The 15121-nt window shown below is 36.5% G+C and overlaps 1 protein-coding gene across 1 annotated transcript; it reads left to right on the top strand.

The window, feature by feature from the left end:
• Nucleotides 1-367: 367 nt before the first annotated feature.
• On the top strand, nt 368-8740 carry LOC145065832 (caffeoylshikimate esterase-like). The gene is made up of 8 exons (XM_079012924.1): nt 368-524; nt 1033-1123; nt 1861-1893; nt 5500-5646; nt 6206-6336; nt 6912-7049; nt 7126-7224; nt 8192-8740. Exons 1-8 carry the CDS (start codon nt 504-506, stop codon nt 8585-8587), a joined length of 1056 nt encoding a protein of 351 aa, XP_078869050.1. The 5' UTR covers nt 368-503; the 3' UTR covers nt 8588-8740.
• Nucleotides 8741-15121: the final 6381 nt, after the last annotated feature.

Genomic DNA, 15121 nt, shown 5'->3' with positions numbered 1-15121 from the left:
GGTGGACCTAAAGATCGACATTGCGGGTCATCTTTTGGAACCCTCTACAAAATTCACTCGTTGTTATCTCGATTCTTGTTTCCAACATATGCATTTAAGCTCCTTAATTGGATTTGATATTTTGAATCTAAAAGACATAGGGCTGAAAGTGTCTTCTAGATCATACCTCAAGGTCTATTCTTATAGCTCACCGACTTACTCCAATTATGAAAACACAGGGTATGGGGCTCTCCTACACGATACCTCCCCTTTACCTCATCTCCAAAAATAAATAAAAGATAATAATATAAAATAAAGTCTCTCTCTCTCTTACGTGGCATTTGATCATAAAGATTTTCTAGAAGAATGCACTCATCCATAAAGAGGAGAATAGGGAACCATCCCCCGTCAAAACCTCGTTCAACAACACTCCCCACCGCATACACACACACACACATTTCTCATTTCTCAGAAGTCGGAAATTTTCATTTCTAAAATCTTATATCACTGAAGAAGAACCATCAATGGAGGTCGAGTACCAAGAGGTTTGCTTTCTTTTTCTCAATACACATTCATCTTGAATGCTTCTTTTTCCATTCACGTTAAATCATTTAGTAAAGGGTTTCTAAACTTAGCATAAAAATCCATCTTTACAAAAGGGTTCAACGAATTTGCCATTAAAAACTTAGTCTTGGTAATGGGCTTCATGAATCGGTGGACATAAAATCGAACTTTTTGAATAATCAGTTTCATATATTGGACATAAAAAAATCCAACTTTTTGAATAATGGGTTTCGTAAGTTGGTCATAAAAATCATTTTTTTAATAATGCTTTTCATAAATTTAGCATTTTCCTTAAATTTGCGAGAAGAAACTCAATGTTAGTAATGGGTGTCGTATTTTGCCATAAAATTGACTATGTGGGATTTGTTTAGATGAAGTAATGATCACAAGTCGTTCGAGTGTTCATCACTTAGATTAATGGGTTTTACAAATTTTCAATAAGAAATGAATATTTAACTATGGATTTCATAAATATGAGTGGAATTTCAGGAGTACATAAGGAATTCAAGAGGTGTGCAGCTCTTTACATGTAGATGGCTTCCTCTCTCTGCCCCAAAAGCCCTGGTTTTCCTCTGCCATGGTTCTCTCTCTCTCTCTCTCTCTCTCTCTCTCTCTCTCTCTCTATATATATATATATATATATATATATATATATATATATATATATATATATATATATATATATATCGGTAATCGGTCATTGAATTTTTCACCTTATCTTTTCTTTCATCACTATAACAGACTCCATAGCTTTATCTAGGAGAGGTCTTTTATAATTTAGAATAAAATTACAAAATTAAAATTACAATTGTGTAATTGTTAAGGTTTAAGGTGGTTACTCACATAAATCCTTATAGGAGTACACAAAGTAATTTGGGGGTATGTATATAATTTTCCTAAACATTTCAACAAGCAAACCATTCAAAACAACATAGTAGTAAATGCAAACAAAATTAGGACACAATATTTAACATGGTTGACACAAAATAGAACATGAACGATATTTATTGATGTTATTGAATAGTTTGTTACACTTAAGTTACACAAATGCAAGGAACATATTTATATTAGTAAGTTGAACTAAATTGTCACCAAGACCAAACCCGAAAACACTTACAAATATAGCCCATGACGTATTTTAATGTCATATTGAATATAGAAAATGCAAAGTCTATGCTAAGTAAGATAAAAAATAATTATATTTTTATTATAATAATCTACAATATTCTTTGTGACAAAAAACAGAACATGGTGTAATCTTTAGTTTGAGGACTTACGAAGATAAGATTAATGAAACATTTAAGGTTGATTTTGCAGGTTATGGCATGGAATGTAGCGACTTCATGAAAGGTACTTGGATCTTCTTCATACAAGCTTACAAATATATTATATTTTTTATTTTGGGCTGTTTTTCATAATGTATAACTTGTAAACAACAAAGAAATATGAATTCTAAAACCATCACCATCAACCTACTCACCACGTGTCTCAAATTATTGACATTTCTTCTATTTCAACTAATTTTTCACACATAATTTTAGACTTTTCTTGTCTATATAATTTTCAAATTAAGATCACTGCCTTGTCAAAAAGTATTAGTGATATTGTTAGCAATAAATCAATAATGTGTTATTAATCAAATACATAACTTGATACGCATCAAATTTTGTTTTAACGATAGTCTTTTATTTGTAGTTAAAATATCTTAAATAATGGTGACATATTTGGCAAATCATAAAATTTTAAAAAGTAGATCAATGATGATATTAAAATTAACATAGTTGGAGAAAATAGCGGTGATTCCCTTATGAAAACAGTTATTTGTATGTTCTTTATAGAAAATGTCATAACTTTATTTGAGTATAATTTAATAAAATTATAAATAATAATAAATTGATCAGGATACTCTGTATTATTTATAGAAATTAATTGATGGCTTGATTATGAAAATAATGATTCGTATATTCTTTATAGAAAAGGTCTAACTCCATTTCAATATAATTTAATAAGAATAAGAAACTTTAATAACAATTAAATGTTTAGGATACTTTATATTGTTTATTAAAAATAATTAATGATCTAATTATCAAAGTAATAATACATGTCTTCTTTATAGAAAATAATATAACTTTCTGATTGTATTATTTGAAGAGGTTTTGATTAGTAATTAAATTGCTAAAGTTGTTTCTAGCAAAAACGGTGAGTAAAGTTATAGAAGACAATTGTTACTATCAGCAACTTTAATAATACATATTTTTTTTAAATGGTCATAGATTGGATTACGTTATAATTTTTTATTTTTTTTGTTAATTGTTCTTTCCAAAATATAAATAAAATGAAAATGAATCTTTAGTAAGATACCGTAATAATGACTCCGTTATAAAGAGAACCAACAACCAAACCAAGTACATCACGGAAATATGCCCTTGTCACATTTAAAATGAATAAATATATAATATTTTTGTTAATGAAACACAATATTTGTTTGAACTTTGAACAATAACAAATTTGAATTTATGCTTTTTATCAAGTTTTTTTCATAGTTATTATAAATAATACTTGAATTTCATACTCCTTTTTGTTCATTAAAATCCGGTAAACCCGTCATCTATCCATTTGGAGTTGGACCCATCAATTTAAAACTTGTCAAATCATTTTCTAAATATAACAGCCTATTGTATTGTCCATTCTTTCTATGGGTCCGTTTATTATACTGTAGAATAATTGCCATTAACGGTTAGTTTCCACTAATAGAAGTATTTGTGCTTTCTTATAATAACAATATAATCACTTTCCAAAAGTTAAATCTACAAAGTAGGCCAACAATGTATAGTCTTTTATATACTTATGGGTTTAATTCATTTTAATGGTTGTGTTCTATCATAATTTGATGGTTAATTAATTGTAAGGACTTTCCTTAGCAGTTTTAAACTAAATTTGAACTTAAAACAAACGTAGCTTAAATATAATTTTTTTTATTTAACGAATATACCATCTAATATAAAATTTGTAGTAAATTACAATTTTGGTCACTAAGTTTTACCCAAAACTACAAGTTCAATCCAAATTTTTAGATCTTCCCAATATTGTTCTTAAGTTTGCGTTTCGTTGTGGATATGATGCCTGCACTCATGTAAAATGAGTTCAAAATTTGGAGTAAACTTAAAATTTTGAGTAAAACATGAGGACAGTGTCGATAACGAAATACAAACTTAAAAACGACAATGAGACATTTTCATTATATGGACTGAACTTGCAGTTTGTGTAAAATATAGGGACCAAATTTGCATGTTACACTAAAAATTGGATTAATGTACGCTGTTATTTAAATAATAATCATATAACCTCCATATTTATGAAAGGAGAATAAATGAAGTTACGTATAGTTGGTTGGAGTAGGTGTAGGTGACCAACAAGTAGTGTAATTGTGTAAGAGTAATTGGTAGAGGTTATTACTTATGAGAAAAAACGTCATGGGGTCCTATATTTATTATTACAATTGTAGTCATGTAGTGTGGTATACCAAACATCTTTATTATATTTTCACCCACCACATTGACATTGTTGCTCAACCTCTCGTCTACCTTTTGACCCTAGCAAAGGCCATGTCCGAATTCATATTTATTTTTATTTTTATTTTAAAAATATCATGAACTATTTTAGTTTTTGAAAATGAACATTTTTAGATGACTTTGATAACATACATCCAAATTGAAACCAATATATTTTGATACCATATGTTTATATGCTAAACCGTATCATTCAAACAGATACCATAAATTTGAATTGCTCGTTAATGTAAAGTATATTGCTATGTTTTTATGTGAGTTTTATTGATTTATATGTAACAAGTTAGTTATAAAAAAACGGATCAAATTAGTCGAAAGTTGTCGAATGCGCATTCAAATAATTACAACATTCTAAGTATATATAATCAGAATAATTTTAGGTATTTACTGACTTCAGGAGCACTTAATTAAAAAATAAGTTATCATATAAATTAATAAGTTTATGAAAAAACTTAGGAAAAAGAAAAAAACCTGTTGATTGGCCAACCGATAAAACCTTTTTGTTAATTCCATAAATATATTTTGACTATTCAACATGTGTTGAAATTAGGTGTAATGTGGCAATTTCAAACCATTAATACGAAACATGTCCATTTGCAGTGTACATGATTACAACCTCCTATCTCCTTTTTATTAAAGGAACGAACTGATTGGTGCTCTAGTCCGTTCTTATGCCTATAAACTTGTAATTTTGACTCTCGTTTCTGCCTGTCCCCATTGCCTAATCTCTTGCTACGGGCGTGGGTTCTTTTTTCTAAAAGTAAACTACACGAATGGTCCCTATGGTTTGGGGTAATTTACGTGTTGGGTCTCTAATTTATTTTTTTAACTCAGGAGGTTCTTACTATTTATTTTTGTTATGCGATTGGTCCCTACTGTTTATTTTTGTTACGTGTTTGGTCACTGTCTTACCTAAAAAGACTATTATTTAAATAGGGAAAAATTGTGGATCAGGAAAGGTAAATTAAAAAATCAAGTGCAAAATAGTATTTTTAGGTAAGACAGAGACAAAGTGCATAATAAAAACAAACAGTACTAACATTTCGAGTTAAAAAAAATAAGTTAGGGATAAACGTGCAAAAAAATTACTGTACATTTTTACAATAATTTTGCTTTTAGAATCATATTTAACAAATAAGTTATTTATAAAATTCCAAAATCATAAAAATAAAATTAACTGGTATAATGGTCAACAAGATCTGATTTGACCGAGGTCATTTTCACGGATACTTAAAATTTATGTATAATTATGGTGGCATGTTACTCATTTTGTCATACTTATCTACTTATAGCATAACGTTATGGTGTAAACAAATGTGTACCCTTTTGCTAAAGCTTTAAAGGAATGATGTGATCGGATGGTTTTGGTTTTGTTTTTGGTTTATAGGATGCGGGACCAAGCTAGCAAGCTACGGGTATGCAGTATTTGGAATAGACTACCAAGGACACGGGAGGTCCATGGGTGCTCGCTGTTATATCAAGAAATTTGACCACATTGTCACTGATTGCTCCAATTACTTCAAAACCATCTCTGGTACACATCACTAAATTAAATGTAACGCACTACCATGAGTTCAATACTCCAAAATCGAGTTTTCCCAAATTTTGAATCCCATAAATTTTAAAGTAAATTACACTAATGGTCCTTATGGTTTGGGGTAATTTGTACGTTCGGTCCCTAACTTATTTTTTTAACTCGGAAGGTCACTACAGTTTGTTTTTATTGCGCGTTTGGTCCCTGTATTACCTAAAAATACTATTTTTCCCTTGATTTTTTAATTTATTTAACTAAGGTGAGGTAGAAAAGGTAAGGTAAAGTGAAGTGGAAGTGAGGTTGGGTGTGTGTTTATTTAAATAAAAGGCAAAATAGTCGTTTTAAGTAAGACATGGACCAAGCGCACAACAAAAACAAATAGTAGGGGCCTTCTGAGTTAAAAAAATAATTAGGGACCAAACGTGTAAATTAACTCAAACCATAAGGATCATTCGTGTAATTTACTCTACAAAAAACATTAACATAAACAAAATTTAATGCACTAATAAAAGGAATCATATCGAACTACTAACTTGATGCATGGTTCGAACCTACACAGGACAAGAAGACTACAAAAACAAGAAACGGTTCTTATATGGTGAATCCATGGGTGGTGCGGTTGCCCTTCTTGTACACCGAAAGGACTCATCTTTCTGGCATGGTGCCATTTTGGTTGCACCCATGTGTAAGGTAACTTTTCATCTATTTACAATGTTTGTTCTATATGCATAATCTTTAAAAGACCGGTTTCATTTAAGATAATATATTTTTTTAAACTTATTTACAGTGCAATACATTATATTTTTTAATAATATATTCTCGATTCGTCCATGTTGAATGTGACAAAATAGATAGGATGGGCACATCTCGCAAGTTGCAACATGTCAAATGAATTTATGTCAAAATGGATAGTTTTTAGTATGGGTCAAAAAGGGGACCGGTTGATTTGGCCTTTTTTTGTTTATATGTTTTTGGATTTTATGAATAGTTAGATGTATTGAATAGAGATATAATAATAAAAAAATGCCACATGCTTATAGCATTTTAGAAGCATGCATGCAACATATATATTTTTAATCATTTAATGTAACAACTATATTTTACATAAAATGGTAAAAGTATAGTTTGTTAAACCAAGTCATTAAAAAAAATAGTATATTGCATGGATTGATAAATGGTAGAAGTATATTTCAGTTTTTTTTTTTGCAATAACAGTATCAATGATAACAAAAGCTATATCATTGAAATAACTAATGTCATAATAGATATCTGAGAAGGTGAAGCCACATCCAATGGTGATAAGCATGCTAACAAGGGTAGAAGATGTGATACCAAGATGGAAGATTGTTCCTACAAAAGATGTCATTGATGCTGCATTTAAGGATCCTGTTAAGAGAGAAGAGGTATGGTCATTTTCGTAAATTTGTAGTTGAACAAGGGTAAATAAGTAAATTCACCATGACTCGAACATTTGTGTAGATACGTTCAAACAAGTTGATTTACCAAGAAAAACCGAGGCTTAAAACAGCTCTTGAAATGCTAAGAACCAGCATGGGTCTCGAAGACAGCTTAAACGAGGTTATTTTACGATATTACCCTTCTCCCATGTCTTGTACTTTTTCTCTTCCAAGAATTTCTTTAGTACATAGACAGGTATCATGGTTTGTCGGCAGTAGCAAAGCCATGATATTATCTTTATTTATTTATTTTTTTTTGAAGCGCAACAATTTTATTAAAAGAAATTATCTATAATTAAACTGATTACAATCTTGATGGGACAAACATCGTTTAATTATGATTTTATAATAAGTTTTGTTACAGCTTTGCTAATTACAATATTTAACGTGATGAAACATTAAAAGTATTGCTAGCCCCACCATTGACACCATTATGTGACAGGAAAAACATTGTTTTCGATAAATTAGTTATTTTATTATTTTATACAATAAGTGCTATACAATTTGTTAATTACGATATTTAACATATGCTACCCCCTCCCCCCACCCACCCCCACAGTGTTGTTATTAAGATCATCTCCAACCTAATACCAAATCTTTCCTGTTACACCATATTTTATACAAATTTACTGGTTTAAGGAAATGCTATATTACACATAAATTTGGTATCTTACTGTGTTTTTACAGTGTTAAACTTTCATATGTACAATTTGGTCCTTTAAGTTTTTGACTTTATATATTTCGAACAAGTTTATAGTTATAGAGTTATAATTTAAATGTAATATATGTTATTTTGAATATTATGTCTTATATTAATAAATGTAATAGGACTAATAGCTGTTCGTGCCATAAATTGCTTCATTTTGGTGTAAAAAATGGTGCTATGGTTCGGAGATGTCTTAGTTTCACAAGTTGAGGCCTAGTCAGACCTCTATTGTTAGCAACAACTCAAGCCCAAGTTAAATCGGGCTTTGAGTTGTTGATATATTTTTGTGGGGTTTTAGATTCCAATAGTAGTGGTTGATAGTTGATAGTTGATAGTTGATAGCTGATAGCTGATAGCTGATAGCTGATGGACATGCATGCAGGTCACACTGCCGTTTTTTGTGCTGCATGGAGAAGCGGATACAGTGACGGATCCAGAAGTTAGCCGCGCTCTATATGAACAGGCGAGTAGCAAAGACAAGACGATTAAATTATACCCGGGAATGTGGCATGGATTGACCTCCGGAGAGCCTGATCACAACATCAATGTTGTTTTTGCCGACATCATTGCATGGCTGGATAAACGATGTGATGATGATATTGATCATGATTATATCACTGAAAAGCAATTTCATGACATTGTGGTTGCTGATAAAGTGAATGATGTCGTGGAAGTGGAAATCAGTGAAAGTAAACCAAGGCGGAGTAGGCGTCATGGTCATGGAAGCTATCTTTGTGGGTGGAAAGGACGTCGGATGCACCACCACTCTGCCATGTAGCCACCGTCCTTTGACTAAAATATATGGTTTTAGTTGTCTTGAAGCATAACATTAGGTATATGAAAGACTTTTATGTTTTATAGACCCACCGAAGCTTTTTCGTATTGGTTCCAATTTAGAATATATATATATATATTATATTAAAGTTCATAAGGTAATGTGTTTAATACAGATATACTCAAAATTATGGGTTTTATAACCATTATCAGGTTTTGTAAAGTTTTAATATATACTATTAGATTTTATTAGAAAATTATCCTATTAATCTTTAACCAATAAACCATTCTAAAACATTATAGTTACTGAAAAATACTTTATATAGAAAACATTACACGCGTTTCATCTTCAAGAATGTCTCATGTACATAGACTGATACTCTGATAGACATGCATCAAGGATTGTCTGCAGTACCAAAATCTACAACAAATTCTAAAGTGCATAAACATGCATCATGGCTTGTCTGCAGACTGCAATAGTGACTATAATGTTTTTGGAATAAAAGTTATATAATTTATGACTTTATACAAAAGAAAATGTGTACAACCTCCAATCAGCTTCATTTACAAAAACTAGACTGTTAAGCAACTAATACGTTAGTCGGTTAATGTTCCATGAAATACTCCAACTCACCCAGCTAGATCACTAACACAACTTTGTATGTATACCAAGTGACACTACAACATTAACACCCTATGGTGACAACACCTATGCCGACGACGGATGTCGTCGCTACACCATTTGGCAACTTTGACCAAAATCCTTTGACCATGATACCTGTGCCGATGACATGTCGTCGCTACAAGTCTGGCGGGAACGACCAAAGTCTTCGCGGTATACTGAAAACCCATGGTGACGACATGTCGGTATAGGTATCAAGAAATCTAATTTCGAATTATTTATATTTCATTGTCCAGTAAACCAAAACGACATAGTTTTACGGAATCTATACCGACGACGTGTCGTCGGTAAGACACGTGGCGATCCGCGTGATAACCTTGTACCGACGACATGTCGTCGGCATAGGGTTTTCATTTTTTATTATTTTTTTTGTTTAGACAAATAATGAAACGACACCGTTACCATAATACATTCATACCCATCAGTTCCCAACCTTTCAAGGTACTCCATAAACCAACTAGTCAACCCTTGGTCAAAGTCAAAGTCCTCAGTCAAGGTCAACAGTCCATGTTGACCCTTACTCACCGAGTACCCTCGGCTACTCGTCGAGTTCCTTGAAGTACTTGTCCACTCGTCGAGTCACCGGAGTGACTCGTCGAGTTCCTTTGGTTTACGATCTAACTCTAAGGCCACTCGTCGAGTTTCCTTCTTGCAACTCGACGGTTACACACGCATACATAAATTGGGGAAACTTCAACCGACTCGCCGAGTTGTTCATACAACTCGTCGAGTTCTATGGCAATCTTCATCGGACTCGCCGAGTTGTTCATCCAACTCGTCGGGTCTAGGCCTATCTTCATATGACTCGCCGAGTCGACCTTGCGACTCCCCGAGTTCCTTCAGTCCTTAAGCCATACAGACTCTTTTAAGCCATGAAATGGCTCCAAATTACAGATCCAAGCTCCTAAGACATGATTTTCACGTAAAGTTGCAAACTTTACGTGCATGCATAGCTAAAAAGGCTCTTAATGTCAAATCCAAGCTCACAATGGGGTTTAGAAGGAAACATAAGGTAAAGGTGGCGACTTGATACCTCCAATTGATGCTAACTGAGGTAGATTTCTGATTCCCACACCTTCCTTGCTCCTAGTCTCTTGCCCTCCAAGCTCCTCCTTTCCAAAAACCTTCTTCCTAAAGCTCAAGACACACAAGAATGAAGCACCACACGGATTAGGGTTTCTATGAGCTCTCAAGGACTGCAAAGAGGCCAAAGGAGGCTTAAGCCTCTTTAAATAGGGTGCAAACCCCGATATTTAGGGTTTCAGCTGCCAGCTCCTACTCGTCGAGTCCCTTCATGGACTCGGCGAGTAGGTCACTAAACACGCGATCCCACCCCGCTGCTACTCGACGAGTAGGGCAACCAACTCGTCGAGTAGGACTTAAAACCAAATAAATTCTTATTTAAATCAATACCTGAGAATCGGGGCATTACAATTCTTCCCCACTTGAACTAGACTTCGCCCTCGAAGTCCTCTGGAATAAACAATGTCGGGTAGTGCTCGCGCATCTCTGCCTCCGGCTCCCATGTCCACTCGGATCCATTCCGATGTTCCCCGTGCACCTTCTCCAAAGGCATTTCCTTGTTCTGTAAAATCTTCTTCTTCCTCTCCAAGATGGCCACAGGCCTCTCCACGTAATTCAGGCGCTCATCGACCTGAATATCATCCAATGATACTACTGCCTCCTGGTCCATGATGCACTTTCGCAACTGCGAAACATGGAACGTGCTGTGGATCCGGCTAAGCTCCTCCGGAAGCTCTAGCCTATAATCCACTATGCCAACCCTGACAATGACCCTGAACGACCCAATATAACGGGGGCCCAATTTTCCCCTCTTCCTGAAGCGGATCACACCCATCCAGGGTGAGACCTTCAGAAGTACCATGTCACCCACCTGAAATTCCAACTCGGATCGGCATCGGTCGACATTGTAATTTAAACAAAAAGGAGATTTTTATGAAAAGTGTTAAAGAGATAAACGATTTTAAATGAAAATTTTGTTTTAAAATTTTCGGTGTTATAAGTTGGTATCAGAGCCTTGGTTTGAGGGATTCGGATGCACCTTCGGGTAAATCTGGACTCAAACTGAGGAAGTAAGAAATGTTTTCAAAGAAATGATTTTCTAAAAGTGAATAAGAGTTGAAAGAGAAAGTGGGAAAGAGCAGTGTGTACAATCAGCCAGAGCCCGAATGGTGAATTCCCAAAATACCCTTAATTTTGTGTTATGAGATATTTATGATGCATTTTTTGAGATACTATGCATGCTAGAGACAGGCTAGGTACTTCATATCTTAGGACTAGAGTGGCCTGATTTGTGATGCCTTAGCCTAGGAGTTGCTGTTATATGTGATATGCTTTTAAGTATGTGATGAGTGAGAGTATTCAGTTGGAATCCTTTAGGGGATTTGAGTAGAGGAGTAATCTAGGAGAGATGCCTAGATGAGTACCATGGTGCTTATCGAAAGAATAGTTAGAACCCGTGAGGGGTAGAGTTGCAGAGTTCGGTGGTACTTTTGAGGATGAGCAGAGCAAGCAGAGTTATCACCTAGAGTAAGTTCTATGTATTCTTCGATGCCCGAATGTTGCTTGCTTAGTGCTTTGTGGAACTCTCGATGATGGGAGTCAGCTACCAAGTGAATATGACGATATTCAGGAGGTAGATGACTGGCATCATTAAGAGCTCTTCAGCAGCTGATGGCAGAGGAGTAGGAGGACCAAGGAAGAGCTTAGGGAGTAACCTTAGCCAGATGAGTACGCTGGCGGAGTAGAGCATTTCACTGAGGCGCAAGCACTCATGGAGGAATTAGTGGGCGAGAGGTTTGAACAACTACTTAGGAGCTCTGGGATCGTCCGTGTGGAAAGTATGGGTAGATGTGGCAGGTAGTATGGGCCCGTACTACCGGAAGTAGAGGACCCATACTCGATACAGTGAGTATTCTAAAGTTTCTAAGTAGCAGATTGAGGAGTGATGTTATGGTTCGAGTACCATACATCAGAGCAGATTGAGGAGTGATGTTATGGTTCGAGTGCCATACATCGGAGCAGATTGAGGAGTGATGTTATGGTTCGAGTACCATACATCGGAGCAGATTGAGGAGTGATGTTATGGTTCGGGTACCATACATCGGAGCATATTGAGAAGTGATGTTATGGTTCGAGTACCATGCATTGTAGCAGATTGAGGGGAGATGTCATGGGCTGAGTACCATGGTTCTTAGCAAATGATGCTTGTGATTCTCTGGTTGTCCGGTCAGGATTGACTGATGGAGTTTGGGCGTGATAGGGTTTTAGGCATGAGGGCCATGATTGAGTCCGAAGAGGCATCCCTGAGAGGAAGGTCAAGAGCCTTCAGAGTATTTTGGTAAGATGTCAAGTGTAGTCGCAAGACTCATGGATTAGTAGAGAAGGCATTTATGGGGGATTACGGTCTGAGTGAGCAATCAGCCGATGGAGGAAATGTCACCTTCTGTGATCTGTTGGGTGCTAATTATGTTCCTGTGGAAAATAGGAGAGGCGTGAAATTTCAGTTTTTGGTTTAGGAGAAAACCCTACGGGTTGTCATTAATGATGATTCCTCCACCAGAGTATCAGGCAGCATGTCTGCCGCGAGAAAATGATCTACCATGAGTAGGTAGTCAGTGGGGACTGAGGTGATCAAGGACCACATTACACCCTAATTGAGTATAGTAGGGCGTGTGGTAGCGGTATCAACGGGTAATCCATTCGAGTATATCAGAGCGGTGACTCTTCTGTCTATGATGGGTATTGAGTATGGTAGTGGAGTCCCTATTCTCGTGATGATTCACGTGTTGGAGCGGGGGTTGATAAGTCGAGGATGAGGAGTATGATGAGTTATTGTTTCAGTCTAAGAGACATTGATAGTGCTAGACAGTTGGGATGTTTAGTATTGGGATAGTATGAGACTTCGAATGGATAGAGGCAGTCGTGATGAGAAGTTCCTAAGGATTTCATAGGAGATTTAGGGTATTTGAGGTTTCTTGATCTCTACGTGGGGAGATCATTGGGCGGTGTGTGGAACCTTCCAAGCATAGGTGCGATGTTTCCGGTGGAAACCGTCTATGGGGTAGATTGTTGATACTTCAATTGGTGATGGTTCGAACCCTAAGTGGGGGAGAACTGGGTATTTTATTGAGAGAATCGGAGAATTGTGCAAGAGCGGATAGGGGTTGGATTCAAAGACAGACGGCTCGAATTCATGAGACCAGGGTCATTAGTGATCAAAGAGAGGTGCAGAGCGAGATAATGCATGTGGTACGTGTCTGAGAAAGGATGAGTGTCTCCACGGCAGGTGGTCAATGGTCAGGAATCTAGTGGCGGTCAGGGCCGATATGTGTATTCATGATTAGATTTTGAGCAGTAGAGGAAAGGGTTCGGAGGATCATCAGCGTGTTCTGAAGCGATAGCGTTTTCTCTGTATTCCAATTGAAGTGTTTGGATACACCAAAGTTGCGCATTGGGTAAAATGAGGAATTAATTATGGGGTTATGAGGAAATGTACTGTTGTATCTGTATGGTGCTGGGAGTAGGAGATCGGTGGTTGAGACAGGACATTGTGATGTTTTGTATTGGTGTTTCATGATACCCGGATATAATGTCCCGATTTCAGAGTTATTTTGAGTCTTGAGTATGAAACGACTAGTGGTGTATCATGTATCTAAGGTTCCAGTGGGAGCCCTTCGAGTATTGGCATCAAGAGGGATTATTTAAGAATGTGGATCTCCGCAGAGGTAGGTATTTCGTTATGATGGTTGCCGCCAGAGTCTGTGATGCATATTCAGGTCGAGTATGTGTAGCTATCTATGATAGTCTACAGAGCATGAGCTAGTGGACGTAGAGGGTGTTGTGATACTACAGGGAGCCGTAGTACTCACTAGTCAGAGGGTGTTGTGATACTGCGGGGAGCCGTAGTACTCACTAGTCAGAGGGTGTTATGATACTGCGGGGAGCCGTAGTACTTACTAGTCAGAGGGTGTTGTGATACTGCGGGGAGCTGTAGTACTCACAAGTCAGGGGGTGTTGTGATACTGCGGGGAGCCGTAGTACTCACTAGTCAGAGGGTGTTGTGATACTACGGAGAGTCGTAGTACTCACTAGTCATCGAGAGGTTATCGTGATGTTGCGGGGAGCCATAATACTCGCTAGATGGCAAGAGAGTGTGATGATGGAGTGTTCTCCGATCTGTGTATGACGCGGAAGAGTTTTGGTCTTGAGAAGCCCTAGTATTGAGTTTTTGGAGCTTGGTGGTTGAACCGGGGGCGAGACTGGGGTCTCCATATCTGTCGGGAGATTGGGCGAGATGCGTAGAAGATATGCGCAGCAGACACCAGAGGTCAGAGTTGAGTCGATCCTTGGTTGGATTGTATTTTTCGTATGAGGAAAAGAGAATTCTGTGACTTGCGTATCACTGGGCCGGGATAGTGGTCACGGGGAGGAAGTTAGTGAGATATTTTGGATCATGTTATGGGTGACCTTTGGAGGTTCAACTGTGGAGTCAAAAGCTGACCTAGTGCTCAGTATCAAAGAGGGATATGAGAAATGAGCTAGAGCTTATCATGGTGATGTCTGAGTACACTTCAGGGCGAGTGAATGATTCAGACGCTCGAGGACATGCTTCAGGCATGTGTATTAGATTTTGGAGGGAGTTGTGGCACGTATTTACCCTTGGTTGAGTTTTCCCATATCAACAGCCATCATTCGAGCATTGGTATGCCACCCTTTAAGCTGTTGTGTGGGAGGAGGTGTCGGACTCCCATTTGCTGGGAATAGGCAGGGCAGCGTGTGATGGGTAGTACCGAGATTGTGCTTCAGGCGACCGAGCAAATTCAGCAGGTCAGA

The sequence above is a fragment of the Lactuca serriola genome, chromosome 8 (assembly GCF_051521515.1).
Source record: "Lactuca serriola cultivar US96UC23 chromosome 8, Lser_US96UC23_V15, whole genome shotgun sequence".
NCBI classification, from domain to species: domain Eukaryota; kingdom Viridiplantae; phylum Streptophyta; class Magnoliopsida; order Asterales; family Asteraceae; genus Lactuca; species Lactuca serriola.
The sequence above is the reverse complement of the archived record's forward strand: the minus strand, read 5'-3'. Positions and strand labels throughout refer to the sequence as shown.